Below are 15913 nucleotides of genomic sequence, written 5' to 3'. Positions count from 1 at the left end.
ATACAAATTATACCCAATTCGCAATTAAAGTAGTTACATTTTTTTATAACCTTACCTGCATGAGCATCAATTAGTTAGCCATATTAGGAGAAGCGGCGTCGCATGTGAACAAGCAGCTCCAGTAAAATAAAAAAAAAATGCTTTACAGATCTGTCATATTAAAGTTCTTTTATTAGAGATTAGCATTCATTAGCATAAGTAACTGTAAATATCAGTGTATACCCTGGGAAATGTAGACCCGTACTTTAACTTGGTGAATTTCAAATCCAGCACATTCTGTTAGAGACGAGGGGACTAAAAGTAACAGTTTTATAAAGAATGTGATATGCAGTTAGTTATTGCATATCACAGTGCATTTAATTTTTCAAGCCCATCAGGCCAACTGGTGGAAATATTTTGTTGTTGAAAGCAGGGTTAAGAAAAAGCTTTTTTAGAAAAGTTTAATCTGTTTTTGTATGTATTGCATATTCAGACAATAGACAACCATTTGCAAAAGTATTTAGATTTTACATATAATTTTGTCAACTAAATTGACAGTAGATTCAGTCAACAAAAATTTTATCCAATGTTAGCCTAAGACTAAAACAATTCCGACTAAAGCTACATGACATTTTAGTCATAGGACTGAAACAAAATTCTTAAAAAATTGCTGTTAAAATGAACACCAATAAACAGGTTGTAAAACCAGCTAAATATTCAACTTTTTCTTTTGTGTTTCTGTGGCATAAGTGGCCATTATTCAGTAATAGCTGGTCAAGAGGAAGGGCAGAGAGAGAAAAAAGCAGTAGCTTTACCGGGGTCAGGAATTGAACCCAGAACAGTTGTGTCGAGGACTAAAACCTCCTTTTGTGCTGTGCTTGTTCCTTAGCCAAGCGGCTCCCCAGAATTGTTGAATTTATGAGTTGCTGCCTCACCAGTCGGGCCCGGTCAAGCAGAAAATAGTCCGATTCTGGTCACCTGCCAATTTCAATGTGCATCTCGAGCATTCATCTCGCAATATTGACCTGTATTATTTTTGTTCATGTTCAAAGATTACACCTTCTTTCCTGACGTATGCGAGGACCAAAAACAGTCGATATTTGCCCTTCACAAAGTTCCCCTACTAATCAACTTGCATAGAAATCCTCGTCAGGTTGATTTTCTGCACCCAAACAGATTTATGTCTATAATCGCAGTGGAGAAACTGGAAGAAAATGAAAATAAAGAAAGATAGTCTAATGTGTTAAACTTTGCAAATATATTTCAGAGTAAACATGCAAGACAAAATGTTGCAAAGGGAGAAGGAATTGGAAAGTGTGGGTGTGCCGACTTACTTTACCGCAGATGAAGATAAAATTTACTTAGTTGTTGAACACGAAAGATAACAGCTGTGTCGATGCTGATAAATGTGCATACATTGATAACTGCAGATCAAAGATCTAAATGTCAAATTGAAATAGAGATGCAATGCGAGCCATTCCAGAAGGAAGATGTATAGATCACAGGTGTTCTTTTATCATTTAGTATCTGGATGGATAACCTCCCTCTTATGAGTAACGCTCAAGGGAGTGCTTTTGAATTTCTCACTTTAACTTTCTTTTCCACACTATTTTTGAGCCCATTAAGGCGGCAAAGATGACCACAGTAAATTCACTCACTCACTCACTCGCAGTTTTCCTTAAGGTAGAGAAGTCATATACTGTAAATCAACATGCCACCATGTGTTTAAATAAAAAATAAAAAATAAAAAGAACTGCTTGTGCCAGTCTTGCCAGCAGCAGTTTGAGCGACTGAACTTGAAAGCATAAAACCGACGACTCGACATTCTCTCCCGGTATTTTCTAGAAGAGAACAAAATTTGGCGGCACCGGCTGAGCAAAGTCTTAATAAATGAAGTTACAAAGGATCCCCGGATCATTACACCACCTCCACCATGTGTGACTGCTGGCATGGTGGAGGTGTTTTTCTAAAATACTGACAGTTATCCTACAAGGAATCGGATACCGACCCTCCAACATGTTTTGTTTTTGCCACATAAGTCTGCAGAATATTTTTCAAAGTCTTTAGATATCATCAGGTTGATTTGGTTAGTAGTTGGCTTGAAGCAAAAAAAAAAATTTTATACGACAAAACCGCAAAATTAGAATAAATCTGTTAGGGTGCAAACACTTTTTTATGGTACTTTCCATAAAATGTTTCCTTTAATTTGACAAGCTTCCCAGTCACTGTTAAAGGAAACATCCCCATAGCATTCACTATGTAGAGAATGTGTGTTCAGTCTAAAGAGCCCAAAACTTGAGCAACACAGTTAGTCTATAATCACATCACTGCCTTTAGTATCGTTTAACATGCAGAGTGAGGGGGAAAAAATCAATATACTCAACATCGTGGTTTGCTATACTTTATTTATACAATTTAACAGTTTATGCTATTGAGCATGCAATGCACCACATGTGCAGATCTTCTCTTAATTTTATGCCAGATTAGACAAAAGGTCTGAGATCTAAACTAAAGGTGACATCGAAATGAAAAGAAAAGTAATTTGACGATTTAGTTTCTCAGAAGATGTTTGATTCACCATTTTGGGGAACACTCAGCATTTTTTTTTTTTTTTTTGCAAAAAGAAGCCAACCGTGTACTGTAAAACTTGAACAGCCCAAATGAGAGCACAGCAGCTGTTAATGCTTGTTCTTTGTAATAAAATACCCTACTAGCAGGAGATTGACAAAGCGGCTCTTGTGGCATTGGTTTTCAATCAGGCTTTATAAAACTGACACTCTTAAAATAAGAAAATCTCACATACTTTGTTATACCATTATTTATTCATATTGTTAAAATATTTATGAAAATAAGAGAACTCAATTCAAAATATAAACTTCAAAAATATCCAATAAAGCTCTTATGTTCTTGTATATCAGCTTATAAATCATGCATTACAATGCAGATATCAGCAAAACACAGATATCTCCAGTACATCTTTGTTTTCTCTCCCAGATTTTAACAAATGTCTTCATTCTTACAGTGCAGCAAGTTTTTTTTTTACCCAGCAGTCTGTCTATAAAATGCAGCAAATTTCCATTTCTTTTCAAGGAAATTGCTTTTTGATATCTACACCATCAACCTGGGATATAGTAGTTTGGTTGGGGATGAGTAGCATCATACTGTGGGGATTCTACTCACAATTGATGGTGAGAGTTCAAACTAGATCAAGAACCGGGTCGAGTTTATTATGAATGTTGATGTTCCAGCTGACTGACAATTCCAAACATACAGCCAAATCTATAATGGAATGTTGTAGAAAAAGCACAATGATGCTTACAATGACCTAACCAAAGTATTTATTTTGCAAATAAGAATGATCAAAACCTTTGGCCTCTAATGTGGGAAGTTGGTAGAGACATTCCTCAAAACGCTTGTTGTATCGTATTTTCCGCACTATAAGGCGCATCTTCAATGAATGGCCTATTTTAAAAAAGCCAATTTGTTCCGTACTCTATTATTACACATCCATGTTTGTAAAGAAGTGGTCCCCGAGTGCTTTATATAGTAGTCTGTCCCAGTCATTGTTTCACTCACGGTGTTGGTGTTGCGATATTGTGCCCAACTTCTTTCTGGGTAACAGACCAACCGACACGCTGCCGCAGCAGTCTCTGTCTCTCTTCCCTCGCCCCTCTGCCACCAATGGCTTTAAATGTATTATCAAACTTTATCAACAAACCAGCGTTCTGACAACTATCCCAGCATGCACCGCGCACTTCTTCTTCTATGGGGGAAAATGAAGTCGGCAGCTGCTTACCGTAGTTGCTAGACCTGTTGTGGCTCAATATTGGTCCATATATGAGGCACACCGGATTATAAGGCGCACTGTCGGCTTTTGAGGAAATTGAAGGTTTTTAGGTGCGCCTTATAGTGCGGAAAATACAGTAACTGAAGTGGGATCAGTGGGCTGAATGCAAAGCTACGGAGGCTTAAATGTGCAGAAAATTAAATCTAAACCACGTTGTTTTGTTTCTACCCGTTATATACTTCTTATGTTGGATTTGCATAAAATAAAAAAGACATTTGCGGTTTGATAATGTGAAAAAAGCTAAAGCAGTGTGAATATGTTTGCAGGTGGTCTATTGCCTATGCAACAGCTTTACTTGTGTGCCATCAGTGCAAAGTACACAGTCTTTAAATGTAATGTAACTTGTCATCACGACACAGCGGCAGAAATAAAGCCTGTCCTGTTTCACATAGGGTTTAGTTTGGTATTTTAATTAGATGGAGCTGTGCACAGTGGGCCCTCTGTCATGCTAGTTTAAAGTGAAGAGTGGAAAAAAGAAGTGATTGACAACTTGGCCACTCTCACAGTACAGCAGACCTTTTAGATACAACTTTAAAGGGGAGAGTGGGACGAGTGCATATTGTAAAATCTACATCTTTATCATTCCCTCATCGCAAAATGTACCGAGAGCGCTGCTTTGATTCTTTGATCCATGTTTTAGGAATCCTTGAATCTCTCGTGGTATGCCTCTCACAAAAAGGTTACCTGATTGTGCTATAAAATGGCACCATGTACCTGGAAAATATGTAATATAAAATATGCGCAACATAATCAATCACCCCCCCGGCCCTCCTTTTGGGCTGGAACCCATTCAGATTTAAATAAAAATAACATCTTGAACTAACAAGCTGCAGTATTAGAAATACACATTTACCACATTATTATGATATGACCTACGCACTTTTTCAACCCAAACACAGATGCAAAAGCTGCATGGATTAGATGGAGGGGGAAAAAATCAAGTGTTTTTTTTTTTTTGTACTAAGGTAATGAGGCACTTATGACCAGTTAGCCTGGGCCCAATTAGCCGCACTGACACAATGTGGTAGACGGTCTTGTGTCAGGTTTTTTATTTTTTTTTATGTTGACCGTGTTCAACTTGTTTGAAACGTGTGCGGAATATGTGTGTGAAAAAAGTGTTACTGGAGGTTTTAACAAGCTCTCGATAAAAAGACACTAAAGAAAACCCCACATTTTTCAAGTGCAAAGATTTTTGAAAAATCATACACATTTCTCGGCTTCCTTTGTCACTTTTGTAGCAGAAATGTGTTCCTAAAGAAGACACCTTTCTGAACTAAACCAAGTCAGGGCTTAAAAAGCTGTAATTGCTGCAACTTCTGTCTCGGCACCTTTTGGTAGGGCCACAAACCGATGGTTTTGATATTGTCCTCCAACACAGACTCTGTCAATGTTTTTTTACACCAAGTGGCAGAAGAATCCACTTATTTGAAATAGAGATGCTTTGTAGAAGAGTTTAAAAAGTTTCTTAAACTTTCTTTGTAGCTCTAGTCTTTATTTTCTTCTAATAACATAACAAAATATAGGAGGTAATGCTTTTTTGTGTTGAATTACTGTAATAATAAGTAGTACTGGTAACTGTAATAAGACTTTTCTGTCATAAAAGAGCAGCTAAAATTTCTAAAATGCTGAATTAGATATTTTTCAGTCAACAATGTTGGGTTTTTCTAGAAACACTATGCTCTCACCATCATTCTTAGTTATTGCCAAAACTACAAACATTTCACCCTTTAAATGAGTGGAAATAAGCTTCCCTTAAAGTCTGAGTTTCTGTCTTATCCCAGTTAGTGCAGCTTTGTACAAAATAATTTGTGTTTTGCTTTAATTACTGAAGAAAATAAGTCCATGTTTTTCTTTTTCTTTTGTTTTGCTGGTGTTCTTTCCTGAGAGAACCTAGCAGTGGAACGATTACCGCCAATAACTCTATGTACAGTTTGTTGAGCTTTTATGTAGAAAGGACTCCTGGTCTAATTCTTCTGTTACTTCCTGTCCTCTCACCCCCCGACGTGGCTGAAGCAGATAGCTGCCCATATTGCGCCTGCGAGTGGTTCCTCTTCACAGTCACCATATGCTTGTTCAGAATAAAACATTCCTCTCCGACATTGTTGTCCGGTGGAAGCGGCCGTTTGTTTTCGTGATATACTGTTGTCCAAGCTATTTTTGGTGAACGTATGAAAGGTTTTCTTTTGTTTTTCCTTTTTGTCATCAAAAATGTTGCATTGGAAGGCAATATCAATTCAATTCAGAATTGATTCCCAGAAATGTAGAGATCTATCCATTATTGTATGACCATGTAAACAACTAATTCAGTTAACACCAGTTAGCAAAAGGTTAAGGACATCCAGCTAGATGCATTTTCATTCAGTTTGATGAAATCCCTCCTTTTTCTGAAGCCCAATAATAGATGTATTGTCCACAGTGAAGAAAAACTGTTAAAAGCGAGTTGTTTTTCTCAGAGTGAGGATTCCTGCCAGAGCAAGAAGAGTTAAACCTGACCCAGTGAAATTAGCTTAACAAAACTTTAAAAAAAAAAATTTAACATCCATTTTACACCCAGTATACTATACTATAATTAACTGCTAAGATGACACTGTTCCCTTGTCACACCAACTCCCCATCCAGACCAGAAGGTTTTGACGTTGGGGTTTTAATCGGGTCGGCTCTACCTCTGTTGGGTTACAGAAGCATTTCAGATTCTGTAGCTCTCGTCTCTGAAATTGGCCGAGATCCCCCAGGCAATTTGAAAAGTCAAACTTGCTTCCAAAATATTTGTTTTAAACCAGGCCACTTGCCAAGGACACCCTTGCTTGTCTTCAATCAGCTTGCTAAATGATGTGACGCTTAAAAGGGCAAAACAGTAATAGCAAGAAGAGCGTGGTACGATGAAGCAAAAACATGAAGGAGAACACGCATACAAAAAAGAATGAAAAGGGAAAAGGGATGATGCAATTCTCCGAGTTTGCTTTAATTAAGGCTGGACTTTAGCATAGCTTTAAAATGCTTAATGGGCAAAGCGATGCCAATATCAGGCAGCAGCATGCCATAATTGATTGTTAAAACCGCATGCTGCGATAAAGGGAGTCTGAAACCGTGTCGATCTTGAACTGCATTGCCCTCCACGTCAGTCGCTCAAGAGAAGATTTTCATCGAGTCACAAACAAGACCCCATGGCAACAAGCGACACAGGACTTTGTTCCTCAATTCAGTTGCTGAGCTTCTGTTTGCTCTTTCATCTGTCTCTCTGAAGGCCAATGTTTGTTCTCAGTAATGTGGAGGTTTTTTTCTCTAGCTTGTTCAATTGTCTTATATTCACTTAATGTTTTTTTTCTTGTTTTTTTTTTTTTTTGCGTCACATCTTCATTATTTCCTTCCCCTGTTTCTCTCCACTACATCTCCGTCTCTATTGGCTAAGTCAAGGTTGTTGTTTGGCAGAGCTCTTTGATTTCCACACCTTTTTTCTCGCTTCTGGGAACGAAAGCAGTTCCTGTAATTGCAGATGCGGCATTACGACAAACAGCGTTTCAATTCTTGGTTTATCAGACATTAAAAGCTAGTATTTTCCGCATTAACACTTTTCAGTCATTTATAAACGAAGCCTAAAAGTATTGTATTTTTCACAGGTATTACGAATTGATTAATGGCCGGCAGAAGCATCCATGTTTACTGATAAAGGATTAGCATTGCATCATTGATGATACTCAGGGAAACAGGAAATATAACAGTTTGTCAGCAGTTTTTTTAGTTCATCAAAATATAGTTCATTGAGCATACACAAAAAAGGAGTTTACAAGTGAAGCCAAAATGTGTAACGTGAGAATATTACGGGGGGTTTTTTCTTCTTTACTGTGACTTTTAGTTTTAGCACGTTTAGCTGCGTCAACTCAATTCTAACCTAAATTGACTTAAACAAGTTTTCACACATCAACGACAGGCTGTGGGGCTTTAAACACAAAATAGGATAATTATGAAAATGTAGAAAAACGATGCATTGTGTTTTCTCAGGGTTTTTCTTTTAACCAATAAAAATCACTTGTATTTGACCTAATCCACCAAAGTATATTATCCTCTAACCAGTTGTCTTCAGAAATCATATAATTAGTAAATAAAAGTGGGTGTGCAGTTTAATTTCAGTATAACAGCTGTTCTCACAGGATTGATTAAAAAACTTCAGTGAACACAAAATATGCTTGGATTAGATCATTTGATGCCAATAAGCACTTAGTTTTATGATATCTCTTTTGCTTTCTGCCTTGTCTGTTGCTACTGTTTCTAAGTCCATTGCTCATCTTTGCATTTTCTTCTTGTTGAGTCATTCTTGAGGTGGGTTCTGTTCTGGTTCTTCCATTCAATCTATTAGATTTTCCACGGTTGTGTCAGAGAGTTTTATGAGAAGTAGTTGAGGATTTTGGGTACTGCATGTAAAGCTGTGCAGTATTGCTCAGCAGATGTTACTTTAGACACGTGTGAAAGTTGGTGGAGGTCACGTCGATCGCATCAGCCCACGGACTCTGAAGGCTCTGCATAAAATTAAAATGTGCTTTATCTGCATTCATCTCATTCTTTATTAGTGCGACGTGTTTGCAAGTGACATTTTGAGCGCACACCACGTCAGGCTAATTATTTACATTAGAGGTAAACGCCACAGCCGTCGGCTGAGAGAAGACGGCTCCCTTCGCACCCATTAACGTGCGGTCGAACTATTAAGCCGCCTGTCACCGTCAGCCGCGCGTCCCACGAATTACAGTCTTACACAGACAATGAGTAATGGGGACTTTTACTGTACATTGTTGGATGGCGACGGGGACTGGAGCAGTGAATAATGCCTTAAGCGGGAGCTTCTGGACCCGACTGTGCTCGCTGTCACGTAGCGTTGAAGTGTCTACGTCCTCATTAAAGCCAAACTCGGGTTTGTTTTAACCAGGAAGGTTCAGATACTTGTGGCCGGATAAGAGACGACGGTGTTTTGAAATCCTGCTGACATACACTCCTGATCAAAATCTTAAGACCAGTCAAAAAAGTGCAAGATTTAGCATTTTGCACTATTGGATCTTAAGAAGGTTCTAAGTAGAGCTTCACAATGTTAAAAGAAGAAATCAGCGTGAGAGACAGAAATTTTTGAGCGGGGAATTAATTGAAAACTGCATTTACACTCAAACATGATTTTTTTCAGCTGATCAAAAGTTTAAGACCATAGCTCCAAAAAAAAACAAAAACAGAAATCAAGTGTCAAAAAAAGGACTCAGTAATGAGTAGCTCCATCATTCTTGTTGATGACTTCAAACAATCGTTTAGGCTTGATGCCAGTGTTTCCAGGAGGCTAGTGGGAACGTTGCTCCAAGTGTTGAAGATGGCTTCACGAAGGGCATCCACTGTCTGGAACTGATGTCCATTTTTGTAAACGTCCCTTGCCATCCATCCCCAAATGTTCTCAATTGGTTTAAGATCCTGGGAACATGCAGGATGGTCCAAAAGATGGTCTCTTTTGCTCCAAGAGACGTTCTTCTCTTGGAAGAACTCCTCTGTCAGGCGGGCATTGTGAACTGCAGCATTGTCTTGTTGAGAAACCCGATCATTACCACACAGACGAGGCCCTCAGTCATGAGGGATGTCCGCTGCAACATCTCCACATAGCCAGCTGCTGTTTGACGTCTCTGCGCAACCTGAAGCTCCATTGTTCTATTGAAGGAAAACGCACCCCAAATCATGATGGCGCCCCCACCACTGTCGTGCCGTGTAGAAAACATCTCAGGTGGGATCTCCTCGTCATGCCAGTAACGTTGGAAGCCATCAGGACCATCAAGGTAAAAATTTTCTCATCAGAGAAGACAACTTTCTTCCACCTTTCAGTGTCCCATGTTTGGTGCACTCTTGCAAAGCAGCGATGGCACATTGTGAGGCCTTGCTTATGCAGCTCAACAATCCTACCACGTTCAAAGTCAGTGAGCTTTTTTGCTTTTGCCATCAGGAGGTCTTGACATTGTAAAGACTTGACAGAAAATGACATGGAATCCAGATTTTTGCACAGCTTTTGGCTTTTAAAGACTATGGTCTTAAACTTTTGATCAGCTGAAAAAATCATGTTTGAGTGTAAATGCAGTTTTCAGAAAATTCCCCGCTCAAAAGTTTTTGCCTCTTGCACTGATTTTTTTCCTTTAACATTGTGAAGCTCTACTTAGAACCTTCTTAAGATAAAATAGTGCAAAATGCAAATTCTTGCACTTTTTTGACTGGTCTTAAGCTTTTGATCAAAATTTTGAATAACAAAAATTTCTTATCCATGGGCAGCTCTGTTAATGTTTGTGGCTTCTTTTAGACGTTTTCCTTGCCCAACCTGGCAACTTAGTTTTTAGTTTTCATATTTAGATTATGAATTTAATAGTCCTTTTGTCAAATTACTTTCAGATAGAAAAATAACTTGTTAAAAGTTAAAAATGACTTTAAACGTAAATCTTCCAGACATATAAACAATTTGAAACTCAGCTGGAAAACACAATATTACACCTTTTATGATTCTTTAGGGAACATTATTTTTTTTCTTTGCAGTGTTATTCAGCTTTTTTCTGTTCTTCTGGTCCCTTGAATCTCTTCTTTTATTTCGTGAGTCATCCACCTCACTGGGTGTGAAAATAAGTTGTTCTTTCTCCATCTGTTCCTTTCTAATGCAGCAATACACTTACATGCGCATCACCGCCACCCGTTCCAGAGCAGACCGCTGACGAAGTTTGCCTTGCAAACAAAAAAAAACAATCCTGGAAAAATAGAAATGAATTGAGAGTTTACTCTTGGAAATACTCACAAGCTCATTTTTACTTTATCTATAAAAAAAAAAGAAAAGACAAATCAGATTCAAATGTCTTGCATGTGTTCGGGGAGACTTTAACCTCTACCGTTTGAATTCCTGTTTGTGTTGACTTTAAATTAGTCTTTTTAAATGCAGAACTTCTAGGATATGCTTGCACTCACTTGCCTCAGGGTTTGCTGTGCTGTCCTCTTCCCCTTTGGCCGCCATCAGTGTGATCACCTTGGCCCCCCGAGGGCATCTGTGTGCTGCTACTGTTAGGTTGGATGAAAACTAATTTGACTCTGTGCAGCGCAGCCAAGGTGAGGGTTTGTTAAAGTAAAAAATTTATTCAATAAAAAAAAGTTTTTGTTAGGACTGATTAAAGTTTTAATGAGCATTCCAGTATAAATTACCATTTGACTTCAAATGTACGCCACAACCCTAAACCCATCTAAGATGGTTATTTTACGGTTTTTATGTATTTCTGTGTATTTTAAATAATTTGGCCTTTACCATGTTGTATTTAAGTCGTACATCAAACTACTAACAATACATAGAAACATTGCTGAGAGTTTTGGGATAGTTGGGGCTGGATTGAGATTTGATACTGGCAACGAACCAATACTAAAACTCAATCTTGGAATTGTTTGATATATAAATAGTTGATCTAAAAGTTAATTATCTGGCTTCATAATTCCGTTACGCTTTTACCTTACTATCCATTTATTGGGAAAAAAAATCTGTGAAATTGAGCACAACAATTATTCTAAGTAAAAGCGCTGCAGTAGCTAGTGCAGCAGTAAATGTTTTTTTTCTCCACTTCTTGTCTTTCTGTGCTTATCAACTCTAAATTTTTCAGTGCAAGAGTGCCATTTGACAGCGTTGTGCATTTTTGTCTGTCCTTCTCTCTCTTGATCAATGTGTCTGCAAGTAACCTCCTTCTTCTGTTCTTTGCACTTACAACGTCGCGAAACAACAATTTTTGTGTCGCTTCCTCCTTTCCTGCCATCGCTCGATTGCTTTTCTCTTCTGGCGATCTTCCATTTTTACCACACTTGTCCTTTACTCCTCCACCTCCACATTATATACACCGAGGGTAGCACTCGCCTGATAAGCCCCGTGTCTTGAGAGCTTGTCAGCCGTGTCAGGATTGTGGGTGAAGCCCATCATTACATCTGTCCTCCTCCAAACTACTCTCTGAGACCTACCAAGGACCTGTGGGTAGTGTTCAGTCTACTGCAGTGTGTGTTGTCTGAGGATTTCTGCTTTTTTTTTTTTTTTTTTTGCTATGCCTTTGTTCAATATTATTTTGGAGAATTGATTCGAACTGACAAAACAAAGATTTATTGAAACACAATTTTATCGACACCTCGACAGCAGAACACGTCACGGTTTCAGTGTCTGCAATCTGGATGACTTTAGTGGACAGTAGCTGACAGTGTGACTGCCAACTCTCAGGTGAATAAATAAGAGTACATATTTTGGAGGGAGCTGCTGTTCTTCGAGAAAGTGGCTGTGAAGGATGAAGTTGTGTTGCTGTCTGGTCCCACGATAGTCAAACTTTATCCAAACTCTTATAATTTTGTCGCCTGACGTGTCTCTCGGTTCACTTGCAGAGCGCACAGATGCAATAGTGAAGACATCAATGTACATAAACACTTTTAACAGCGATAGTGTGGTAACCTCTGATTTATTTTTTGTCTCTTGGCCATTCCTTCCCATATCAACTTTTGCGAAAGCGGTTCAGTGGTCTTGGATCTCGGCGTACATGTGGATCCTGTGGAAGACATCACTGTAGTATTAGCTTGGGTGGTCAATCTGCTCTGTGTGGTCTTGGTCAGCAAGACCACACAGAGTCTTGCTGACTCTGTGTGGTCAGCACAGAGTCAGCAAGAGAGTTGTGTTTTGGCTCGAGTGATGTATGTCATTCACATTCAACCAAGAAATCCGTTTCTTTTAGAAAATGTTTGGTTTAGGCAACTTAACAACAGTTATTAGTTTTAGTCAGAAGGAACATGTTAAGATTTAAATATGATGTTAAATATAAATGTCAGGCATACAAATAATGTTGCGCTCTACAGTAACTTATTGCACTTTGTCTTGATCTGCATCACATTGAAACAAAAAGTGATTTATTTTGTGTCACTGGTATATTCTGGATATTTTTTCAGTATGGCTGAAATGTGTAATATTCACATCTTCCCTCTCTTTGCATGCGTCACTTGTTCCAGATGTATATCCAAACTACCACCCTGACAATCTCCCTCAGCCTCTCTGCCTCCGTATCTCTGGGGATGCTCTACATGCCCAAGGTCTACATCATCCTCTTCCACCCGGAGCAGAACGTGCCCAAAAGGAAACGTAGCTTCAAGGTAAGCTGCTTTTAAAATGTACCAACCTGAACTTATGTTAACATAGAATTGGTGTCTCTGTACATGATACACACACACAATCAAAGAGAAAAGCAAAAGAAATTGAGAACTAATGGCCTGAAGTGTGAATCTTGCCCGCATTTGCTTGTTTGGCTGACGAACACACACACAAACACACGCGCACACACGCACACGCACACACACACCCACACACACGCGCACACACACAGACAAACACGCACACACACACACACAATCTGTGTGTCTTGGTGTTGTAGGGAAAGAGAAGACAGAGCTGCTGAAACGATATGAGGCTGCCTGGGATGATGGATTAGCTTCACTTTTCAAGCAGGTGTCGGGATTACATTTGTTGGTGCTCAGAAGCGCAGACTGGGGATTTAGTCCAGTCAGTCACAGAGACGGACACGAGGCAGAAGAAAGGGAAATTACCAAATCGGTGCATAAAATCCTGTGCTTCACATAGTGCACAAGTATTCGTATGCCTTTTGCCACGAACATCCATGCATCGTTTATAATTTAATAAACCAGGACAACGTGGCACATAACTGAAGCAAAAAGATAAATAGTGTTTGTATTCTATAGCTCAGACAGTCATCTGCAGAAACAACTTAACATTAATTTATAGTTTTTATCACAGATTTTCAATTGGATTCAACCACCCAATCATAGAGCTGATTGCATAGTTAAAGTACCAACAGTTATTTGTAGCAAATGAATTGAAACGCTGGACAGTTTAAGCAACTTTATTTATTTTATTTTTTTGCAGGCAATCGTCACAGCAGCCACCATGTCGGGAAAGCTGACCCAGAAGGGAGGAGACAGGCCAAACGGAGAAGTCAAGACCGAACTGTGTGAGAGCATGGAGACCAACAGTGAGTAAGAGAACACCAAACTTTTATAACTACACATTTAAACAACTTTACGGATTAGAATAGAAACAGTCATCATTGTCACTTCACATTTATCATAGAGCAGTTGTTTTATAGTCCTTTGTTTCAGATGTTTCTCCAATCCAAATGAGTTTTCTCTTGAAAGCTGGCATATTAATGCAAGTGCCACAACATTTTGCCTGTGTTGGTTTGCTTATCCATAAAAGTTATTCTTTTTAGCTAACGTGCAAATTAACTTATTTTCGAGGTTTGCTCTAGAGGTCCTAAAAGCACATTGTGCCAACAAATTTTCTTCCAGGACTTCCATATAACAGCTTCCCTGTACATACAGCAGAAACACAGCTACAGGTGGATGACCCTTGTTGTTGTAACAAATTTTATTTAGGATCTTAGTGCAAAGGCTGTTGAATATAAGACTTTGTTTTATTTTGTAACAAGGCAAATTATGAATATGTGTATGAATGTATAACAACATATTGGTTAGGCACCTGTGGTGCTGCACAGACTTTGAGAGAATGCTTGAGGGGACTTGAGACGCTGCACTCGTCGAAGCCTCCACAACTCGGGTGATGTGCGGACGTGATGACATTGCTAATGATCTTTATTCTTAATACTTCTTAATACTTTAGTTTAATGCTTCTCCTTCTCTTGCAGCTTCGTCAACTAAGACGACATACGTCAGCTACAGTAATCACGCCATCTGACGGGACGGGTCTTCTAAGGAGCAGAGAAAAAGAGGAGGAAGAGTGGATCGCAAATGAGTTTGCCGGGGGTGGGGGGGATAAACGGTGAATGCACAGAGCGCCCAACGGAAATCAAGCATGAGACATTTTGTATTCGTTACCCATCAAAACCACAGAGGTGGGACCACTCAAACAGCCAGTCAGTGTGCCTGCTTTGCTGCTACTCTCAGCTCATTGGTCCTGCCATGAACTTACCTGTTAAAAGAAAAAAAAAAAATCCATAAAGTGACATACCACAAGACAATGGACAGCAAAAAACACAAAAAGCCTAAAAAAAAAAAATTATAAAAATGAATATCTTTAAGAAAGGTCTGAAGATGTGTAGAAATTATATATAAAAGGGCAAAGGTGGGGCTGAAAACCAGATTTAACAAATTACATTTTAAAAGATATTTAAAAAGAGAAATGTATGAGAAAAATCTATGAGACTCAAAAGTGTTTGTTGTTGTTCTCTACTTGTAAGTATTTTTGTGGTTGTGGCAACTTTTTCCATTCTCGTCTCACCGTTGTCTTTGGATCGCCCTTGCATAATGAGATGAGTGTGTTTCCTCCTTCTGTCTTGGCGATCCGGGTTGTAGCCTTGGGTTGCGAACCTGTAAAATGCCATGGTTGAAGCATGCCCGTTTTTATACAAAAAGGAGATTTATTTATAATAAAGGAATGTTTTGCAAATGTGTAGATTTGTTGTCATGTTTTTGACGAGCACTGGTTGATTAGTATCAAACATATTACATCAAAAATAACTTTACCTCTATCATACTGAGCAACAGCAGATAATTACTTCCTTTTAACTCCTGAACTAAAACATGAGTATTTTTCTAAGAAAATGTGGATCAATTGACTAAGTACTTCAGAGTAACAAATACATTGACACGTTCTTCTGAACCACTCCAGAACAGGATGTTAAAATCATAAGCAAACCAGAATCCACCTGAGAATAAGGCTATTATAAAATCACAGGATGTGTGTGTGTTAGTATGGTGAGACGGAAGGGACAAACTGTCACAGTTTGTGCTGTGACATCCTGTCCACCAGGATGGATGTCCTGGCTGGATTTCACCTGCTCACCATCCTTCAAATTTTAAAAGGGTCACCTGGTCTGCAGTAAAATGAAAAGAAGTAAAATGTACTGCTAGTTAACACAAATAGTATATTACCAATAATTCAATTTCAGGTTTAGGTTCCATATTATGCAAGACATAAAGAATGGATTTGCATTAGTTTACCAAATTAAAATCACTATACAAGTTTAAAAACTTGAGTTTTTAAACAATTGGCTACTA

General features: G+C 38.6%; 1 protein-coding gene across 8 annotated transcripts in view; it reads left to right on the top strand.

The window, feature by feature from the left end:
- The window catches only part of grm8a (glutamate receptor, metabotropic 8a), a 240809-nt gene extending 225501 nt beyond the window's left edge, over positions 1 to 15308 (top strand). For 7 of the 8 annotated variants that reach the window (XM_081604106.1, XM_081604104.1, XM_081604102.1 and 4 more), the window contains 3 exons: positions 12836 to 12976; positions 13764 to 13869; positions 14542 to 15308. In XM_081604106.1, coding sequence (XP_081460232.1) covers positions 12836 to 12976; positions 13764 to 13869; positions 14542 to 14591 — 297 coding nt within the window. In that variant the 3' untranslated portion in view covers positions 14592 to 15308. Of the gene's footprint in view, positions 1 to 12835; positions 12977 to 13763; positions 13874 to 14541 lie in introns of all 8 variants that reach the window. The other variant, XM_081604108.1, reaches the window with a different exon arrangement.
- The last annotated feature ends 605 nt before the right edge of the window (positions 15309 to 15913 follow it).

The sequence above is a fragment of the Poecilia reticulata genome, chromosome 23, assembly GCF_904066995.2.
Source record: "Poecilia reticulata chromosome 23, P_reticulata-male-v2, whole genome shotgun sequence".
NCBI classification, from domain to species: Eukaryota; Metazoa; Chordata; class Actinopteri; order Cyprinodontiformes; family Poeciliidae; genus Poecilia; species Poecilia reticulata.
The sequence above is the reverse complement of the archived record's forward strand: the minus strand, read 5'-3'. Positions and strand labels throughout refer to the sequence as shown.